General features: G+C 33.1%; 1 protein-coding gene across 1 annotated transcript; it reads left to right on the top strand.

Moving 5' to 3' along the window:
• The first annotated feature begins 2,104 nt into the window (after nt 1–2,104).
• On the top strand, nt 2,105–10,239 carry LOC111372296. The gene is made up of 4 exons (XM_022994558.1): nt 2,105–2,581; nt 4,306–5,381; nt 8,741–8,973; nt 9,433–10,239. The coding sequence occupies exons 1-3, from the start codon at nt 2,264–2,266 to the stop codon at nt 8,925–8,927; spliced, it is 1,581 nt and encodes a 526-aa protein (XP_022850326.1). The 5' UTR covers nt 2,105–2,263; the 3' UTR covers nt 8,928–8,973; nt 9,433–10,239.
• The last annotated feature ends 9,183 nt before the right edge of the window (nt 10,240–19,422 follow it).

Below are 19,422 nucleotides of genomic sequence, written 5' to 3'. Positions count from 1 at the left end.
AAATTAGCTCCTATTATGCACTTATCAACAAAATTAAGGACTTAGCATGGTCGAGGGCTACATTATCTTATACAGGGAGAGCAGAGCTACTAAGAGCCGTCCTACAAGGTGTTATATATTTTTGGCTTTCCATTCTACTTAGACCCATGGTTGCATCTCAGATTACTAGTCTATGCTGGAACTTTCTTTGGGATTCAAAAAAATCGTTGGTTGCTTTGACTAGTATTTGCTTACCGAAACATGAAGATGGGTTCGGATTCAGAGAAATTAAATATTGGAATTCGATGATCCTTGCAAAAACTCTTTGGAACATCCATAGTAAAAAAGATACTCTTTGGGTGAAGCGAAAATCTGATTTTCCTTGGTGGAAGGGACATTTGGGACTACACGGTAAGGAAAGATAACTCTCCACTACTTAAAAGACTGCTGAAAATTTGGGACATGTTTTCGCAGCTTCAACAACCAGTTCAGGCCACAATTGGCACTGTATAGCCTGATCTAGCAACTCAGGTTGTAATGGACAGATTGGCAGCACGTACAGCCGCAGATAGGTTCAGTGTGAAAGCAGCTTATGATTTTCTCAGGTAGAAGGGGACGAAGATTGCCTAGATAGAAACAATTTGGAATGCCTATGTCACCCCAAAACATGCTTTTATCCTTTGGTTAGGAGCTAAATCGAAGTTACTAATAAAGGACAAGTTGAAGCATTTGGAAATTGATCGAAGGTGCATTTTCTGTGGGATTACGGATGAGACTGAGCATCATCTGTTTTTCTCCCATCTAATCAATTTTGCTGTATGGGGACAAATCCGTGATTGGTTGGGCATTAGGCACTCAATGTCTACCTTACCTAGTGCATTGAAGTGGACTAAAAAAGAGGCTTGGAGAATGACTTGGCAAAGCAAAGCAAAGCGAATAGCTTTTGCAAGCATCGTTTACCACTTATGGATGGCACGTAACATGAGAAATTTTGAGGATTTAAGACCACAAATAGAAGGTATTGTTCGAAGGATCAAAATACACTTATACAAAGTTATGTTCTCTTTGTATCCGTATGTTTTGATTCAATTTGAGTCTTCTGCTTTGGGTATTTAGATCTTCTGTCTTCGTTCATTTTTTCATGTTGTTCACCCAGGTATGCTCGGTGTACTTGTACTTGTCTAAACCTTTGATTACTTATATATGATTTTTGATCTATAGTAATTCACATTTACCAATAAAAAAAACACTTCAATGCATCCAAATTACATAAACATTAACTACATAGTTAGGGATCCTAATGAAATTAATAATCCATATTCATACATAAGTGAATAAGACTTTCATTCATACACAAACTACAACTCTGGCTAGCCCTTTTACTTTCTTATCTCCTTTTGCACTAGCTCTTCCTACACATATCGTTTCGTTCAAACATATCTTCACATCTTGTTCTTCAATTAATCTTCCTTCCTACCATTGTAAACTGGAAATCAAAACACAAAACGTTAATATGATGCAAAAAATAATGAAAAAGCTTACGTAATAAATTCATACACGCTTAGATTGGGTCCAGAGTACATGAAAATACACACAAGCTTAATACCATTAAGACACCTATGTACACAGAAATGAATACTTAATTAAATGTGTTTGATTAATTTAGTTTTCAATTTAAAAAATATTATATTTTTCTATTTCTTATTGATAGGTACATGAGAGTGATGAAATATATGAGAGACAAAAAGAAGAAGTGAATTAACTGAAAAATAAAAATCATACATCTTTAGAAAAATTTTTCTTTATTTTTGAGAAAAATATGGTTATATGACTAAAAATTGAAAAACATTCTTACAAAAAGAAAATTGTCAATCAAACAATTCAAAATAAAAATTTGAATGAAATAATGACATATATCCCTTGTTTGATTTCCATTTAGGAGTAAAGAATCCATTTTAAATAGTAGATAGATGAAGAATATGTGGTTAAAAATTAAGAAAAATTTCGAATTAATGTTTAATATTATTCTATTAAAAAATATGGGATTGAAAAAGAGTTTTGAAAAATCGAATTTTTAGAAGAACCGGCTCGAACAAGGGCATAATATAAGGAAATATGAAGCAAATCACACATAGAACATGCGTGTCCTCTGTCCAATCCCTTAAATTCAAGTAAATTCGATTATCGTTTTTCCGCCGGTAGCGTATCTGACGAGGGCACACTCACCCGGAGAGAGTTGGGCATCACTGAAATCAATCTTCAGAAACATAGAATTACCCAAACCATGCCCGACGTTCCGCATGATCTGATCCGGCGGATCCAGATCTCGACCAGAAATGCAGCAGGACTATCCGGATTCGACCCCAAAGACCCGACACTTCCCGCCCTCCCGTCTCTCTCGGCGACCATCGCATCCCTTGAACCTTCCCCGCCATATCTACGCTGCAGCCACTGCAAAGGGGGGCTCCTAAGAGGCTTACAATCTTTCATTTGCGTCTACTGCGGCAATCCCCACCAAACCGACGTCGCTCCCGACCCGATTTGCTTTAATTCCACCATTGGGTATCAGTGGTTGCTCCAGTATCTCCAGCTCGATGGATCGGTATGATTGAATAATCACTTCTATTAATATTCTTTAGGTTACTGTATGTTTACAAGGTATAAAATTTGGGCAAGGTTCTACTTTTTGTTGTTCTTGTATTACATTTTTCCCTTGAACGTTTTGGGCACACGTTGGGTTAGGGGATACGATTGGAATGGATCGGATTAGGAGGAATATGATTAATGCGGTACACCCTGTTGGACTCGGTGATATGATGTGTGTATGCTGACATTTGAATCATATTTTACATATTTGTACTCTGCACCGTGTAACTATGACTGCTTTATTGTCATTATTTACCCTTTTTTCTGGTGCTTTACTGTCATTTTTGGTATATTTTCTGGCGGGGTTATGCAGATGCATGCTATGACACACATTTATATCTTAGATGGCTGTTCAAGTTTTTAAGGGTATGAGGGGAGTATCTTAACATATCCATGTTATTTATAATAGCGATTATGAAACATTAGGTAGAACAAAGAAAATATTTCTATGAAATGAACCCAAAAATGTGCTATTATTGTTTATGCTTGTACACGATGATACGTATATATAAATGCACAGTGTTACAGTGTATTATCAGAGTTGATCAAGGTAATTGATCAGCTGAAATCCACCTTACAGCCCAATTCATTGCACGGAATATTCTAGGCCTAGGTTGCATTGTTTTATTTGTTGCTTTTAATTTATTTCTCTCTCTCTTTCTTTCTTTCTTTTCTTTGGTGGGTTTTTGCTCAACAGATCACCTGCATTTTCTTTTAGTGTTGCTACTCTTGTTGTACACGTGTTGAGCACCGGTTTGACATATATTGGCTTGCATGATCTTTCCTTGTATTTTCTGGCTACACGCTTTTGGACTGTATTTCACACTGTGGTTATATAATCAAAAATATTCTCAGTTTTATTATCTGAGCCAAGCATATTTTGAAAATCCCCTAAATCTCTCCTTCTTCAAGTGAGAATAGCATGCATTTAGGTCAAAGAATAAGGAAATTGCAGGCCTGGGTTTAATTTTGATTAGTAAATGTTAATTGTGAAAAGATTGGTTGAAAGTTGTTTACTTGTTATGTATGCATTAGTGCTCATTTAATTTCTCTTGTTTGACAACATGGTAGTCAGTTCAGAGAATAGAGGTAGTAGATTGTTTCGTAATGAGAGAAACAACTCTGATGAACGAGTTACACTTTGAATAAATGATCTATTGATTTCTAACTTCTAGCTCCGGAAAAGGGAAGGGTGTGTGTGTGTGTGTGTGTAATGGATACTTCAGCTTAATATAAAGCATCTTTTTTTAAGCTTCTGTAATTGCTGTAAAAGTTCCCCGTTGTTAAAAATGTAGACATCAGAAAAGGACAGGTGGCATTTTTGTGTTTTGCCAATTTTATTGTTTGCCATGTTGAGCTCCCCTACCACCACTGGATAATTCGATCCTTTAAAACCTAGTTCTTGCAGACATTCAGAATGTATAATTTACTTGTCATAGCCCCACCCCAAAACCTATATGCCCAGCTGCACTGCCAAAGCAATGGACAAGGGTAATATTTGTGAACGATGCTAATTTTCTGAGATTTCATTTTAGTTTCATGAGCTCCAAAATAGAAAATTTATTATTATTGATGGCCTGCAGCGCAGGTTTCTAATATGTTTTAATTTTCTAATCCCCCAACCCACCCTGTTGTTGTGTCTATACAGATTTCAATATAAATAATATCATCAACTTGCAGGAACTGATTGGACCGCTGATAGAAAAAAGTGAGTCAAATCGAGCACAGGGTTCTTCTAAGGGAGAAATCCCCTTGTCTGATTCCTTAAATTATAGAATAACATGGCCAGCTGAGTCACAGAAGCAAGACGCTAATGTTTCAGACAAGAAGCTAGAACTGAGTGAACAAACTTTAAATTTAACTGGAGTTGATCTGGACAATTTTTTTTCTGAAACATACAGGGATGTTTCTGATAGATCTCTTGAACGGCCAATATTAAGCAACGAGCTCAAGACCTCACATTTAGAAGTTGCAGCTCCTGACAACCTAAATTTATTTCAGAATGTTCTGCCATCTGATCCAGCTGTTAATATTGATGCATTTTCTGGATGGGAGGCAGAGTTTCAGCCCACTGCTTCTGAAAACCAACATGGTGGTTCCAATACATCTGACCTTTTTGTAACTTCTTCTGTGAATTCTGAAAAGAAGTTCCAGGATGCCAAATCATTTGACCCTTTGGTTTCCGAGGTCGATCTTTCTGCCCACATGGAATCTTTGTTTGGACCTGGAACCAATCTAAATGATGAAAAGTTGAAAGATAATTCAGCAGAGTCTCCTGCATTTGGTGACTGGAATTCAAATGACCTGCAGAACAATGTGAGCTCTAATGAGTCCCAGCTAGCTGAGGGGTTCGATGCCTCTTTCAGGGCTAAGGATGATAATATATTAGAAAATTCGAACTATTCTTCTAATAATGTTGGCTTGTTTCAAGATAATCAATTGAAAACCTACCAAAAGGATGAACCTGAGAATACCATAGTAGGCAGAGATGATGATTCATTTGACGAGTGGGATGATTTTACAGGCTCAACTAGCACACAGGATCCTTCTAAGAATGCTTTGACCCAAAGTGATAGTCAAGTTTTTGCTTCTCTTGGAAAGCCTTCAGAGATAAACCTGTCGAGTTCAAACAGTAAATTTGAAGAAATGGATTTTGGCAGCATTTTACAACCTGATCTCTTTTCTGGCTCACCAAGCAATGCAAATTTTTCTACAAAAACAAACACTAAATTGCAAGAATTTCCTGCTTCAGAGAGGTAAGTATATACTTTACTGAAAAAGGTCGTTGATTTAGCTCATATTGTCAATTACTGGCTATCTGACCAGAATATGTGTTTCAATTACAAATTTGTCTCCTAATAATTATCATCCCTTTTTTGCATTGGATTATTCATACTGGCATCCATTTCTTCTCCATAGAGCCAAAGTGAGGTGTTTTAAATATCTCCTTGACAATATCATCCCTTTTTTGCATTGGATTATTCATACTGGCATGCATTTCTTCTCCATAGAGCCAAAGTGAGGTGTTTTAAATATCTCCTTGACAATATCATCCCTTTTTTGCATTGGATTATTCATACTGGCATGCATTTCTTCTCCATAGAGCCAAAGTGAGGTGTTTTAAATATCTCCTTGACAATAGAATTAGAGCACAGGTAATGGTATGTGTTAATGGAGGGAAGTAACATCTAAAATAATCTTCAAAGTGATGAAGCTGGAAAGATCCTTTTCAACTTTCTTGCTTAGAATCTAGATTAGAAAAGACATGACCACTCTTTCTGTTTGACCTCTTAAAAGTAATGGCTTCTGACAGTCATTTCTCTGCGTTCATATACCTACAAGATCAAGTTACAGAATGAAGAGAAGAAAATTATGTGGAGCTGAGGCAGGTAAGTCATGCAGAGCTTCCAAAGGAAGCTGTGGATAGGCACATGACCTTAAAAAAAGGAAAAAAGAGAAAAAAAAGAGGAAAAAAGAAGCTAAAATGATGATCTTTTTACTGTTCAGATTTTAAATTTTCACTGCAGGTCTGTCTTTTCAGCATCATGGAGCCTCTATCTCTTTTTTGAATTGCCTGCACTAGTCCACTGTACACTGCAATATTCTTTATCGCTTGTTCTTTCTTGCTAGTACTGAGAGGATGATGTGAGTAGAAGGGCGAGAAGTATTAGATATACTTTGATTTGATTCACTTTCTAATTTTTTTCTTTTAAAAGGTCTATGTTGCACTACAATGTCAAATTTATCCTTATTATTCGAAAAGGTCTTTGTCCACATCCTAGACTTCTCCCTTATATCATACCTCTGCCCCCCGCTCTGACTGCAAGCCACCAGCCTCAGCACCTTCAGCCACCAAACACCACAGGTCCCTGCATGGGCTTCCACAACTCAACCATAACCAGCAGGAATGGGAAAACAGCCGGGCAAAATTGAAGTGACAAAGAAAGCCAAATTAAAGCTCTGCTCGGTGCTCGGGAGCTTGGACGATCCTGAGCAGTTGGGGAAATGAGCGGAAGGGGTCCAAATAGTGGTATTGGTATTTGGTAGGTATTAGCTTGCCATATTTTCCCCCTCAAAATCTTGAGGGTAGTTTAATGGTCAGGTCTTGGGTTTGCTCCCTAATGTTCACCAGTTTGAGCTCTTTCAGGATCACTGAAGTGAGTACTCGATTGTAAGCTTCAGTGCCCCGTGGGATTAATCAAGGTCCTCGTAAACTGGCCCGGACACCCACAGTCATTAAAAAAAAAAAAAAAAAATTTCCCTCAAAAACTAATTGAATATGTAAAGGTTTTTGCACCAAAAAGTTTGTCCGTCTGTCAAAAAAAGTATAATGAAGTCATTCCATGGGTTGATTGCCTTTTGTGATTGTTGTTACTAACATTTATATTAAAGCTAGTCTTTTGCACAATAGAACACTTCTGCAGAAAATTAGACCTTAGCTTCTTTAACCGTTGTTAGCTAGATGCACTAGATTCAGTCTATTTTCAAAATTTTCATTTCTATTTTATTGGAATAAAATTTGTTTAGCCCCCGTTTAGCCCCCATTACATTAAATTACATTACATGTCATTTCTCTCTCTCCTATTTTTAATCACACAATCTTCCATAAAATAATATTACATGTAAATAGAAAATTTTTACTTTTTTTTAACCACTCATTTAAAAAAAAAAACCACTATTCCACCCATTTTTACTTCAAAAAAATGGGGGCCAAACGGGGGCTTAATGTTAAATGTCACCATTTGTTAATATTCTTGCAATATGTAGAAGAGGAAGATTTGATGTTTGTTTATCTTTTTGTTTATTGCCGGTTTCTAATTTAATTTTCCTGATAAAGAAAACATATAAACCGTGTCATGATAATGCAATAAAAAAAAATATTTATAATTGCTATTGAATATCTAGAGTAGCATTTTTCAGCCATAATAACCATTCTCATTCTTTCTCAAATCTCTACCATTTGCTTTGGCAATCTAGTCTGATCTTGTGTTATATGTCCTCTAGACCTTTTGCAGTTGAAAGTTGTATATTTGACGTTAATACTGTTATGTGCAAGTCTTACAAGTTTAGTTGTGAGTGCCAACAATAACTTGGAGGTTTAACTTAGTTTAATACAGAGAAGTCACATTTCTTTTAGTTGTACAGCCAAAAAAAAAAAAAAACCTGAATTAATTCAGGGTGAGATTTCTTAGTTTTAATATGGCATAAAAGTTTTCGCGATACTTGAAAAACATTGGACATTATTTTTTCATTTTAACACTTGAAATTAGTGGTCAGATTTTCTGTCATTCATTAGAAATAGTCCAAAAATAGTACTTCTGAATAGAAATGTCTGTTTCTGGAAAGATGACACTTTCTTGATGCCCATAAGGAAATGAGGTCAATCAATTCTCCATAAAGATATACTGCTAACAAACCTGTAGGAAAATGCACACGAGAGATTTCAATAAGTTTGCAAACATGTTAGAATTTTGAATATCTAGCGACATGTCATGTAACTGTGGAAATATATACTCTTAAAAATTTAAATTAACTGAATTCATAACTCTTCAGCCGCTCTTATATTGCTTGATAATATAATCCTTACTGTAGCATATTCGCTCCCATTATTCTTGGAAATAGAAATTGTTAGTTGCCTAGGAGAAAAGTATCTCCTGCAAACATATACATATATATGTGTGTATATATATACAAAAATGATCTCCTAAGCACCGGTGCTTAGCCTCTATATATATCAAAAAGTCTTTGCTTTATAACTTCTTGTAAGGGAATTGTAAACAATGACATGTTATCCATGCAGGTAATATCAGCATTAAAATAGCTTGCTACGAGCTTCATGGAAATGCTCAAATTAAAAAATGAGTAGGAAGTGAAGTCTGAGTGCAGAGTTCTGTTCACTTATTTTCTCTTGTTCGGCCAAGATGATACCTTTTTCCTTTGAATTTTTCTAACATATCGTGTTGAAAAGAGAAACCATGTTTATTTTTTTCATTCTTTATTTTTGATCAGTTAATATTATCCATGAATTTCATCTATTTTTCTTATTTTTCTCTCTTCCTTCTTTTAATTTTAGTCTTTCTCTTCGCATTTCCTTGATCATATCATCCAACTGTAGGTTAGTTGATACCAGCGGGCATTCTGATGGTGCTGCAAATAGTGAAGAGGTTTTTGGTAAATCTGCCACGCGAAATGATGACGTCACAATGTTGATTTCTCAGATGCATGATCTTTCCTTCATGCTCAAGAGTGATCTTTCTATCCCCTCCAAATCAGATAGCCATAATGCATCCCACCAAGATTGAAAAGATGTGTATTTGTCAAGCTCTAAATATCTCGTACCTTATTCTGGTATGCATTCTAGTCCTGAGACATTTTTAATTTTTTGTCCTATTGTTATCTTAGTTTAGTCTCTGGTTTCTTTCTGTGCATAGTTATAGTACAGCCTATTGGATAGTTATAGTACAGCCTATTGGATTGCTAAGCAAAATAAAACTCTGATTTATAGAGGCCGCCTTCATCCTTTTTGATTCTGCAAGTGAACCATGATTGTTTAGACCTCAGTATCTATTGATCTTCAATTACTGCTGCTTTTCTGTATGAAGCACAAATAACTTGCTGCTTTGACTAAGAAATACTTAAACAGGTATATTTTAGTGTCTTGGGAATTAGGGAAATGAGACCTCAGTACTGGTGTCGAAAAATAATAAATGAATCTATTGTTTAGTCCACTTGGACATTTGTTTGATTTCCCTGTTTGAGAAATACTCATAGCTGTCTTCACAAAAGAGGTCACACTCAAAATTTCAGGGTCCTTCATTTTCAACACATGGGGTAGCAATTTCAGCATAGTCCAGTGAGTGGGGAAAGATATCTTCCATTGCATAGCGATAAAGATCCTGGATAAAGAGGGGAGTCTCAATGCAGTTCTTGGAGCAGATTAATAAGTGGTTGAACAATTTTTGCTCCAGACTGATTTCAGTTTCTTGACATTCAGTCTTCAGGTCATGGACAATGATGGTAAAAGGTTGCAACGCCACTTCCAAACAGCTATTTCCGCACGCATGTTCTCAGGGGATGAATCCTGGTCTGAAGCATTTAGGGACTACTTTTACGTATTGCATATTCAGAACCTCATTGGACTTCTCAACCTGCCGAGAAACTTTGATTGGGAACTGCCTTCAATTTCAGTTGGAGTCTTAAAACTTAAGTTTTGCCAGGAAGAAGTTTAGGCCAATGCCAATAAATAGGGTACATAATGATTTTAGTCCTTGTTTGGTTTGGATAAAAGTTATATTTTCAGTAGATTTTGATAAAAGTTGGCGAAATGTGTGGTTGAAAAGTTAATAAAAATTATGCGCCCCATGACACGAGTGGTTGAAAATGAGATTAGAAAAAAAATGTTTTCAGAAATGTCGATCAAACAGGGCATTGGCATAATTTTATGTGCTATCTTTTTATTATCTCTTTTTAAGTCTCAGCAGTCGAAAAAGATTCCATTACCCTTATGAACGTGTTATATGCATGTTTAATATTAATGTGAGGAGTAATGCTATTCATAATTAGCAAATATACATATCCCTGATTGTATATATAAGCTCTCCTGTCGCGTTTGAATTTTTGCTTCGATTTTGTTCCATAATTGAAACAGAATGTTGCTCTGTGTGAAGTGTTTTAGTTTAATGTGTATATGTTTGTGGTGTGAAGTCGCCGAGGAAATGTAGCGAGGAGCTCTCCAACCTTCTATTTGTCGTAAGTGCTTCTCCAACTTTTGTAGCCGATGAGTCTTCAGTACACGGATTTTGTCTATTTGGAAACACATATTCGCTTACAAATCACTTGTTTTGTTTCGCATAAAAAAAAATTGACAAAAATATATATCAAAGTTCATTGATTAGTTTTAACTATACATTTTATGGAATTTATAACTTTTAATAAGTTCATTTAATCAATTTTTATCGAAATTTATTAAAATTCTGAATTTATTTATTTATTTTCTCTAAACCAAATAGGGGCTAGAAGTGATGGCACAAAGATTAGAAACAAATGCTTAAATTTGAAGCTGCCATCAAACTTTAACCCTTTTTCTAGAGAAGAGAATAAAGTAACAAAATGATCAATGTATATATTCTTAAATAATGGACGTTTCATGAGGTTCTTTAAATAATTAAATAAAATCTAATTTATATTCTTTTGTACAGAGACAATTTTAGCTTGGAAAAATCTACTTGTACATAATTATTGCACATAATGGTGTCTATAATGTGATGTGGTAATCATCCGATTGTTGATGCGTAAGTGTGATATTTGAATTAAAGGTTATATCCAGTGCCACGTATAATTATGGACACCATTATGTAGATAATTATGTACATGTAGCACTTCTCTTTTAACTTTACCTGCAGGATTAGTTTATTTACTTGTTCATGACCTCGTAGCACGATTTCTTAAAAATTCATACCAATTACGTTCTACTTTGACTTATTTAAATTTTTAGATGACGAGTCAATATAACATTAGACCATAAGAGATTCAAAGTTTAAATTTAACCACAAACACCCTAAATTTCAAATATGAAAGAGATTTCATCTCAACAGTTTGAAAATTGAGAATCAAGTTTTTTCCCCGTTCATATTTGCATATACCTTGTTAATCAGGAAATCACGTGGTTAAAATATTAACAAAGTACTACATTAAAATATTGCCAAACTGGCATATAATAGACATTTCGAATTTATTATCACGTCCTTTTTTACTATATAACTGCGATAAGAGTATCAAAATGAGTGGACTCTAGTTCATATTGACCAACCTAAATCCGAGCTCAATGGAGATCAGCTCAAAAATATAATATGGGCTTGATCTCACCGTCTTCAATATTTGTGAACCGAATTGGCACGTTGACCGTCTTGGTGGTATTTTCGTTTTTCGAAAATTATTGTTAACAAATTATACAAATAGAAATATTGGAAAGTAGAATTTATTCATTTTTAAAGAATAAATCACTATAGATGGCATATTTTACTAATGATGAAAAACTTAATATAATAAATAATTTGATTGCGAGTGATATGTATAGTACGTTCTCGTGGTATCAACGTGATCGTTAAGTGGGTATATCCCTCAACTTCAAAGAATTGTCAAATTGGACCATGTTAGAAAAATTGGGTGATTTGCGTTTAGGTACTTACAAATTAACATAATCAATTTATATATATCACAATAAAATAATTCAACGATAATATGAGTATACGAGAAGAAGAGTTAGAAATGCAAGTCTTGTGAGTCACGTCGAAAACGCTGTCCTAAAGTCGTGTTGTCTCCTCTTCATACGATACTTTCGACACTATACGACTTCAAGATAAAATCCATATAACTCACAGTTGGTTCTCCTTTTATGAGCACGATTATAGGAAGATAAATGAATGAACCCTTATCAAGTTGCCAAAAAAACTATATAAAATAATATATAAGTATAGAGAGTATTATTATGAAATTATCTTTTTCATGTTATGTTTAACTACATGAAGATCACACCATTTTATAGGGAGAAATTCAACCCCCCACATTCATGAAAATAAATCATATTTAAGTATAAGTTTCAATCTAAATTTGAGTTTCAAATTTATATTAAAATTTAGCCCTTGTTTGAGCCACATTATTTGAATGAAAATGCAATTTTTGAATAGTATATTGATGGGAAATGTGTGGTTGAAAAATAAAGAATATTATTTTATTAAAGAATGTGTGATTGAAATGATGTCAAATTACTGTTGAAAAAAGTATTTTTTTTCTTCCAAACAATGTGGCTCAAACAAAGTCTTAAATTGAAATTGAAAATTCAAATTACTTTTAATTTTGAAATTTAAAACTTACTAGAACTTAAGTTACAACAATCCCTCACAAATTTTAGACTTTCAAAGTATATATATCATATAGTGGTAACGTTATACTATGTAATATGTGTATATGTCTTTTGGATTTGAACCTCACTTAATGATTCCATTTTAGGAAGCCATGATGAACTAAGCTTTAAATTAGGCCCCCTTCGCCAAACTTCAATTGTTCCACACACGGTATCGATTTAGGCTCAGTTCATTGCGGATAGCGCTGTTAATGGTCATGCGCTCTAATCTTGATTTTAGTAAGAGTTTATAGGGAATAGCTATAAAAAAGAGTTAAAACGATGATATTTACTTACTTCTCGAATGAATTATGGTCTAAATTATTACATTTTGTGTTGAATATGTAAAATTCAATGACGGTATAAGGAATTGAAGGAAGAAGCAAAACTGGACAAAATTGGAGAAAAGGGCTAAGTTATAAGAGATCCAAAGTTCGGGGACTAAAGTGCAAATACTCCAAAGTTGTGTTGGACCTCATGATGAAGATTTAAGAGTGCTCGAAGTCAATTGGATGAAGAAAGATGTCAAAGGGATCAAATTGAGGAAAAATATGATCATAAATCAATTTCCAACCGAAAAGTTATGTTTTGAAATTTCAGTCTCACATTGAGACCCGTTTTTGACATAGCAAACAATCGAATTGGAGAATGATATCTGAAGCAAAGTTGTAATCCTTTGAGTTATCCTTCCAACGCATCTTGAATCACTTCAATTGGACATCATGAGAGAAAGTTATGCTAAATATACTAGAAGAGGTGTGTGCTGTCTATTCGAAAAGTGGTGTCGTGGAACCCTGAAGGGAGATTCAGAGAGGTGGCGCCGCGGCGCCATCCAATGGAGATGCTGTGCCACCACCTTTTTTTTTACGCAGCGCTGAATTCCAGGCGCCACGGCACCACCAATCCGTAACCTAAGTTGAATTTCGGCCCATTTTGGAATCCATATGAAAACCCTATTCTTCATATACGACAGGGGACCTATAAAAATACGAAAATTCTCACACTTTAAGGGGTTCTATACATTCTAGAGGCAAAAACACTTCTTGGGAGAAAGGGTGAGAGATTCAAAGGGAGAAGACAATGCCAAATTCATTGTGTGAAGCATAAATTGGAAGAAGGAGGAATTCTTGGTGCAAGATTCACTTTTTCTTCTACATACTCTTATTCAAAATTCGGTGATGTACTCTAAGACAATTTGTTGTTGCTCTTCCTTAATTATGCGTAGCTAAATCCATTGTTAGGGCTAATAACTAACCCATTTGAGATCCTTTATTAAGATTCTTGGTTTTTAATTCTTCCACGTGTTGATTTTTGCTATGGATTGATTGCATTAAATTATCTGATCAGTAATTTGATGAATTTTGTGAATCTTTTATGAATAGAGATGTGAGTTTAGGATTTAAACCATGTAGTAAAATTCAGTATATTGGTATAACAAGTAGAGACACATATGCCATTTATTGCGGTCATAATTGAATTTTTAGGACAAAGAAATCATTTAACTAAATTAAATTTGTATAGAGCTATGGAATTAATTAGTTAAATAGGTTCAATAAGAACTTGAGAAGGGTAAATTGAATACAATAGAAGAATTTGATTGAACACTATATTAAAATTGAGTCTTAATTTGAGATGTAAATGTGACCAATAGGTAAAATTATTCTGTCCTAACATCCTCTAATTATTTGATCTTGCAAACAATTGTGTGAGAATTTATTTATTGTCTAGAATTAAGATTTAAACTCAAATCACTATAACTTTTAATTTGTTTTCATTAAATAGTAGTTAAAGGAAAATTGAATTAAGTACTGGAAAATAGTTTATGTAGGATCGACAATCTGGACTCTTAGGTCCACTATTACTTGTTACGGTCCGTCCACTTGCGGGATAAAATTGACAACAATAGCTTAATCTCATAGCCACGACCTCATGACAACTCTTCCATAGGTGAGTCTTCTAAGGGTGTATGTGATCTACACCTCGCGAGAATTGTCGCTTCGGTACTCATTCAGGGTTAGACCCTTCCTAACATCACATTATTAGCACTATCACCATAAAGATGAGCACAAATAAAATAATGTCATTACAAGTTACACAGTGCGGGTTGTTTCTACCACATTGAACCTTATACATGTGATTTCCAATCACGAAGGTTATGTTACTCCCGGAGGTGGCTCTCTTATGGGCTTAAGCCCATCTTCCTCGATGATTTATGTATGTCCATCTCGAACTGCAAGTTATTTATGACCCTCTTAGACTATAATATGTTACCATCAATTTGCAAAGCTCTTATTCTTTGCATGCACTTCTACGTATCTGCAAAATCTTATAAGAAATTTTCAAAATATAATTAGATAAATACATGAAATTTTTAATATTGACTTTAGCTACACATTTGAGTATATGCATCCATTGAGCTCTTATATTTTACCCGCAATTCTTCATTTAATATTTAACACACTTCAAGAGCCAGTTTACAAAGAATAATAACATATAAGATTTTTTATGTGAAATTTTAAGCACTTCACATTTCAAATAGATTCAACTTGTGGAACTTCATTTTCATGGCCATAGTTTTTCGCCATGTCATCTATATGAATATGATATGAACATAGGAAACACATGCACTTTCTCTTGCCAAAATGTTCTAAATAAACATGCAGCAGCAAAATATTATTGTCAATCTTCTTACTTCTCCAAGATATGCTAGGAACTTAGGGATGTGCTAACAGATTTTCTTAAGTACACACTAGTACTAACAAAAGGATTACTTTGGGATCCAAATGCAATTATAAAGAAAATTTGTTAACTATATAATATGACCAACTGTTCAGATAACTACCAACATTGAGTATATAATAATAATAATAATAATAATAATAAAGTCCATTTGATAACCCCCATATTCAAGCCATCTATAATGTTCTTTATTGAAATCTATGAACTGTTATGTTTTCTCTTTTAATAGGATTAAACATGATGCACATGTTTATTTTAGTACCTGTAGAATGGACCAAATAATTGATTATATAAAGAATGCCTATGGAAATAGTTGCCCAATTTTGCATAGAAATATACACACTTCGTTGGTTATAAAATGTATAAATCACCATTACATAAATTCGACAGAAATATATAAAGTCGTATTTAGCAATATTAGTAACATTATAATTTAGATAAAATCTAATGATATCATACGATAAAAATCCCTAAAATTAAACCAATGGACTTAAGCTAAGAAACATACAAAACCTGGTGATCGAGAGTACATCGAATTATGAATAAGATAAACAATACCAATAAATCCAATTTACATTCTCATCACTTTTTGCCTTCTAGATTTAAGATATTTGCATTATTTCTTGGAGAAAAAAACATGCCATATAGAGAATTTCGCGAACTATAAAGTCTTAATTGACAATTAAATTTTCATTATATAAGTTTAAATTGTCAGTTAAATTTATTTATGATCTTTTAACTTTTTCATCTAAGCAAACATGCCCCTTATTATTATTATTATTATTATTATTATTATTATTATTATTATTATTATTATTATTATTATTATTATTATTATTATTATTATTATTTTATTTTATTTTATTTTTCAATTTTTTGGCAAATAAAGTTATCTTTCCAAGTCTAAATAGGGGTTAATAAAATCATTTTAGTTGCCAATTACCAATTTGACTCAAAAGAATAAAAGCTCATATTAAACATACATCAAAACAAAAGCACCAATTTTTCCAATTCATCCATTGGCCTAATTTCTTTTGACATTTTTACAAGTCACGTTCGGGAGGTTAAATTTTCACGTGTCTAAAATAGTTTAATCTCCTATTTCTATCTCAATACGTACACGTATTTTATAACACAAATTTTATTGCACAATACAAATACCCATATCATATTTTTAAATTACAGGTTAATTATAAATATAACAGTTAAATAGGTAGCGTGCTCTTTTCAAACAAAATATATTGACTCCCAAAATCACATTTTCTATGATTACAAGTAATCAAATAAGGTCTTAAAAGACATCATAAAAAGAACATATCATTTATTTAAATATTTTACATTGCCAAAATTCCTTAACCCTTTCTAAGCCTAATTTCTTAAGAAACCATGATGCACATTTCTTGTTTTCTAGGATTCATGTTTCTCGATTCTATACATACTTCATGATCAAACATCACACTTATGAAATCAATCACAATCTTATATTTATCAATATGCACTCATTTAGGTAAGTACTAATTTATACACATACACGTGCATACAACTATTTAGTATCTCCAAGTAAATTGAAATTATCTTACAAATTAATATGCATGCAAAAGTGAAGACAAAGGGGAGAAAATGATAATTAATTGGAGAAATAATTTTATCAAACCTAAAAAAAACAATGAAATTTCACATCCCTTTTATAATGTAAAAGTTTAACCCCACAATAATGAAAATTAATTCATCAAAAGAGGTTACATCTAACATAATGATATTTTAATTTTATATTAAATTTAAAATTGAATATAAACCTGAAAATTTTAAAAAAATATTAATTTAAAACTTATTAATATATATGTTACAACAATATCTTGTCATACCACCCACAACTAATCCATTTAAAAGATAAGTTACACTCCTTAATTAAGATTTTAAACTTTCTACTAAAATTGAAAATTAAAAATCAAAACTGAAAATTTAAGAAGGTTTTAATTTTGAAAGACTAGAACTTCATTTATATGTTACACATGGGGTGTAAATAAAATTATGCAGATTAGTTATGAAATTACACTCTTTTAAAATATTAATTCAGCACATTTTTCATAAATTATAGATATTCCTTCCATATAATGTTATTTATCATCCTCTACGTCTAGACAAGGTTGAGGAAAAATACCAATTTGTTTCAACATAGGTTTAAATTTCAGTCAATCGCATATTCTTTCACTGGATATCCAAAGGTCAAGAAAAAGGACAAGAACAATGCTACAACACGTTCTAGGACCATACAGAAATAAAATATTTGTAGAAATAGAAACATGAGGCAAAAGCAAAAAGCCCAAAAAAAAGGAAAAAGAAAAAAGGCAACATGTAGGGGAGAGAGCGGTGCAAAAATCCTCGTATCATCTCTCCTCGAATCAAAAATAAATATTTCATTGAGCTTTTGACCTACCATGTGAGCGCTCCGATCATGGCAAAGGTCAGCGAGACAAACCTAACAACCATTCTTTTTCTTACATATCGTCTCTTTTTGCTTCATTTTTTCACAATACTTTTATCTCATTTTCCAAATGAACATAAAACGAATCGTAAATATAGAGCTATTTAACACTTTAGAACCTTGTGTCCATGTAAATAGATAATTTTTATCATTCTGTGTGCATCATCAAACATCCTCATATCATTTTGGCCAAGAGCATTGATATGAATTGGTGCCCCTATTTGTGGCTAGAAAGCAAAATAGATACCATAAAGAGAGCATGAGCTACAACGATACCTTAATGAGAGCGTGAGCTACAACGACTTGTTAGCAAAACACGATTCTTAACCTTTACGCCTTGTTGAAGATATTGACCACAATATTGTAAGGATAGATATTATAATATGATATGTGTGCTACATTCCATCTTACGTGTGTACACAAAATAATAATTATCCAAACTAGTAAACATTTTAAAGATTATGCATATCTCTCAATATACATAATCACCAACACGACTTTAGATTATTGAAAAAATTGGGTGATTTGTGTTTAGATACTTACCGATCAACATAATCAATTTATATATCACAAAAAAATGATTCAATAATAATATTTGTATACGAGAAGAAGAGTTAGAAATGCAAGTCTTGGGAGTCACGTCGAAAACGCCATCCTAAAGTCGTGTTGCCTCCTCTTCATGCGGGTACTTTCAACACCACACGGCTCCAAGATAAAACACATATGACTCACAGTTGATTTTCCTTCTATGGGTACGACCATAAGAAGACAAGTGAATGAACCCTTATCAAGTTGTCAAAACTATAAAAAATAATATATAAGTATAGAGAGTATTATTATGAAATTATCTTTTCCATGTTATGTTTAATTACATGAAAATCACTCCTTCTTATAGGGAGAAATTCAACCCTCATATTTATGAATATAAATCATATTTAAGTATAAGTTACAATCTAAATTATAAGTTTCAAATTTATATTGAAAATTCAAATTTCTTTTTATTTTGAAATTTAAAACTTATTAAAACTTAAGTTACAGCAGACCACACCCAAAAAAAAAATAAAAAAATAAAAAAATAAAAAAAAAATTAAATAGGAAATTTGTTTTGATAGGGTTTGGCACCACATGTCTGTAATCAAGAATGTGATGGCTACCAGAAAAAGGGATAAATCAATGACATTCTTCCAAATGTGAAGGAAGTCTAATCCAAATGTAAGTAATATTGTTGATGTACGATGGAATCTCATAGAAGAATTAAGCTCCCTAAAAATATGAAATGTACATGTGACAATACTACATTTGACTGCTTTAATAGTATTTTTTATCCAAGTTTTAATAAAATCTTGTCAATCGACAATTTATCAAACAAATTGTCAAATAATTCTATACATGTAGCAGGATTACTCATATAAAGAACAAAATTGTTTATTTTTGCTATTTTAATAGAAACAACAAAAGGGTTAGGCCATTTGTACAGAATTTTAGTGTCTACTCTTTTGACAAGATCAGTGTTGACAGTTCTTGATTGGTACAAAAATTAGCATGCTTCTGTTTAAGGCTAACCACAGAATATGGCATGGCATTCTGTCACGTAAAGTATAGAATTTATCTGTACAAATAGCATGGTTACAACAAAATGTGAAGTGGGGCCATTTGCCACAATAAATAGGGT

This window comes from Olea europaea, chromosome 23 (assembly GCF_002742605.1).
Source record: "Olea europaea var. sylvestris chromosome 23, O_europaea_v1, whole genome shotgun sequence".
NCBI classification, from domain to species: Eukaryota; Viridiplantae; Streptophyta; class Magnoliopsida; order Lamiales; family Oleaceae; genus Olea; species Olea europaea.
Note: the sequence above shows the minus strand (reverse complement) of the source record. Positions and strands in the feature narration are given on the sequence as shown.

What these genes read in the sequence shown, in the direction of transcription:
- LOC111372296 (XM_022994558.1), top strand. Translation starts at nt 2,264, where the DNA reads ATGCCCGACGTTCCGCATGATCTGATCCGGCGGATCCAGATCTCGACC. An exon ending in ATCTCCAGCTCGATGGATCG is followed by an intron (nt 2,582 to 4,305) that starts GTATGATTGAAT and finishes ATCAACTTGCAG; the next exon opens with GAACTGATTGGACCGCTGAT. An exon ending in GAATTTCCTGCTTCAGAGAG is followed by an intron (nt 5,382 to 8,740) that starts GTAAGTATATAC and finishes ATCCAACTGTAG; the next exon opens with GTTAGTTGATACCAGCGGGC.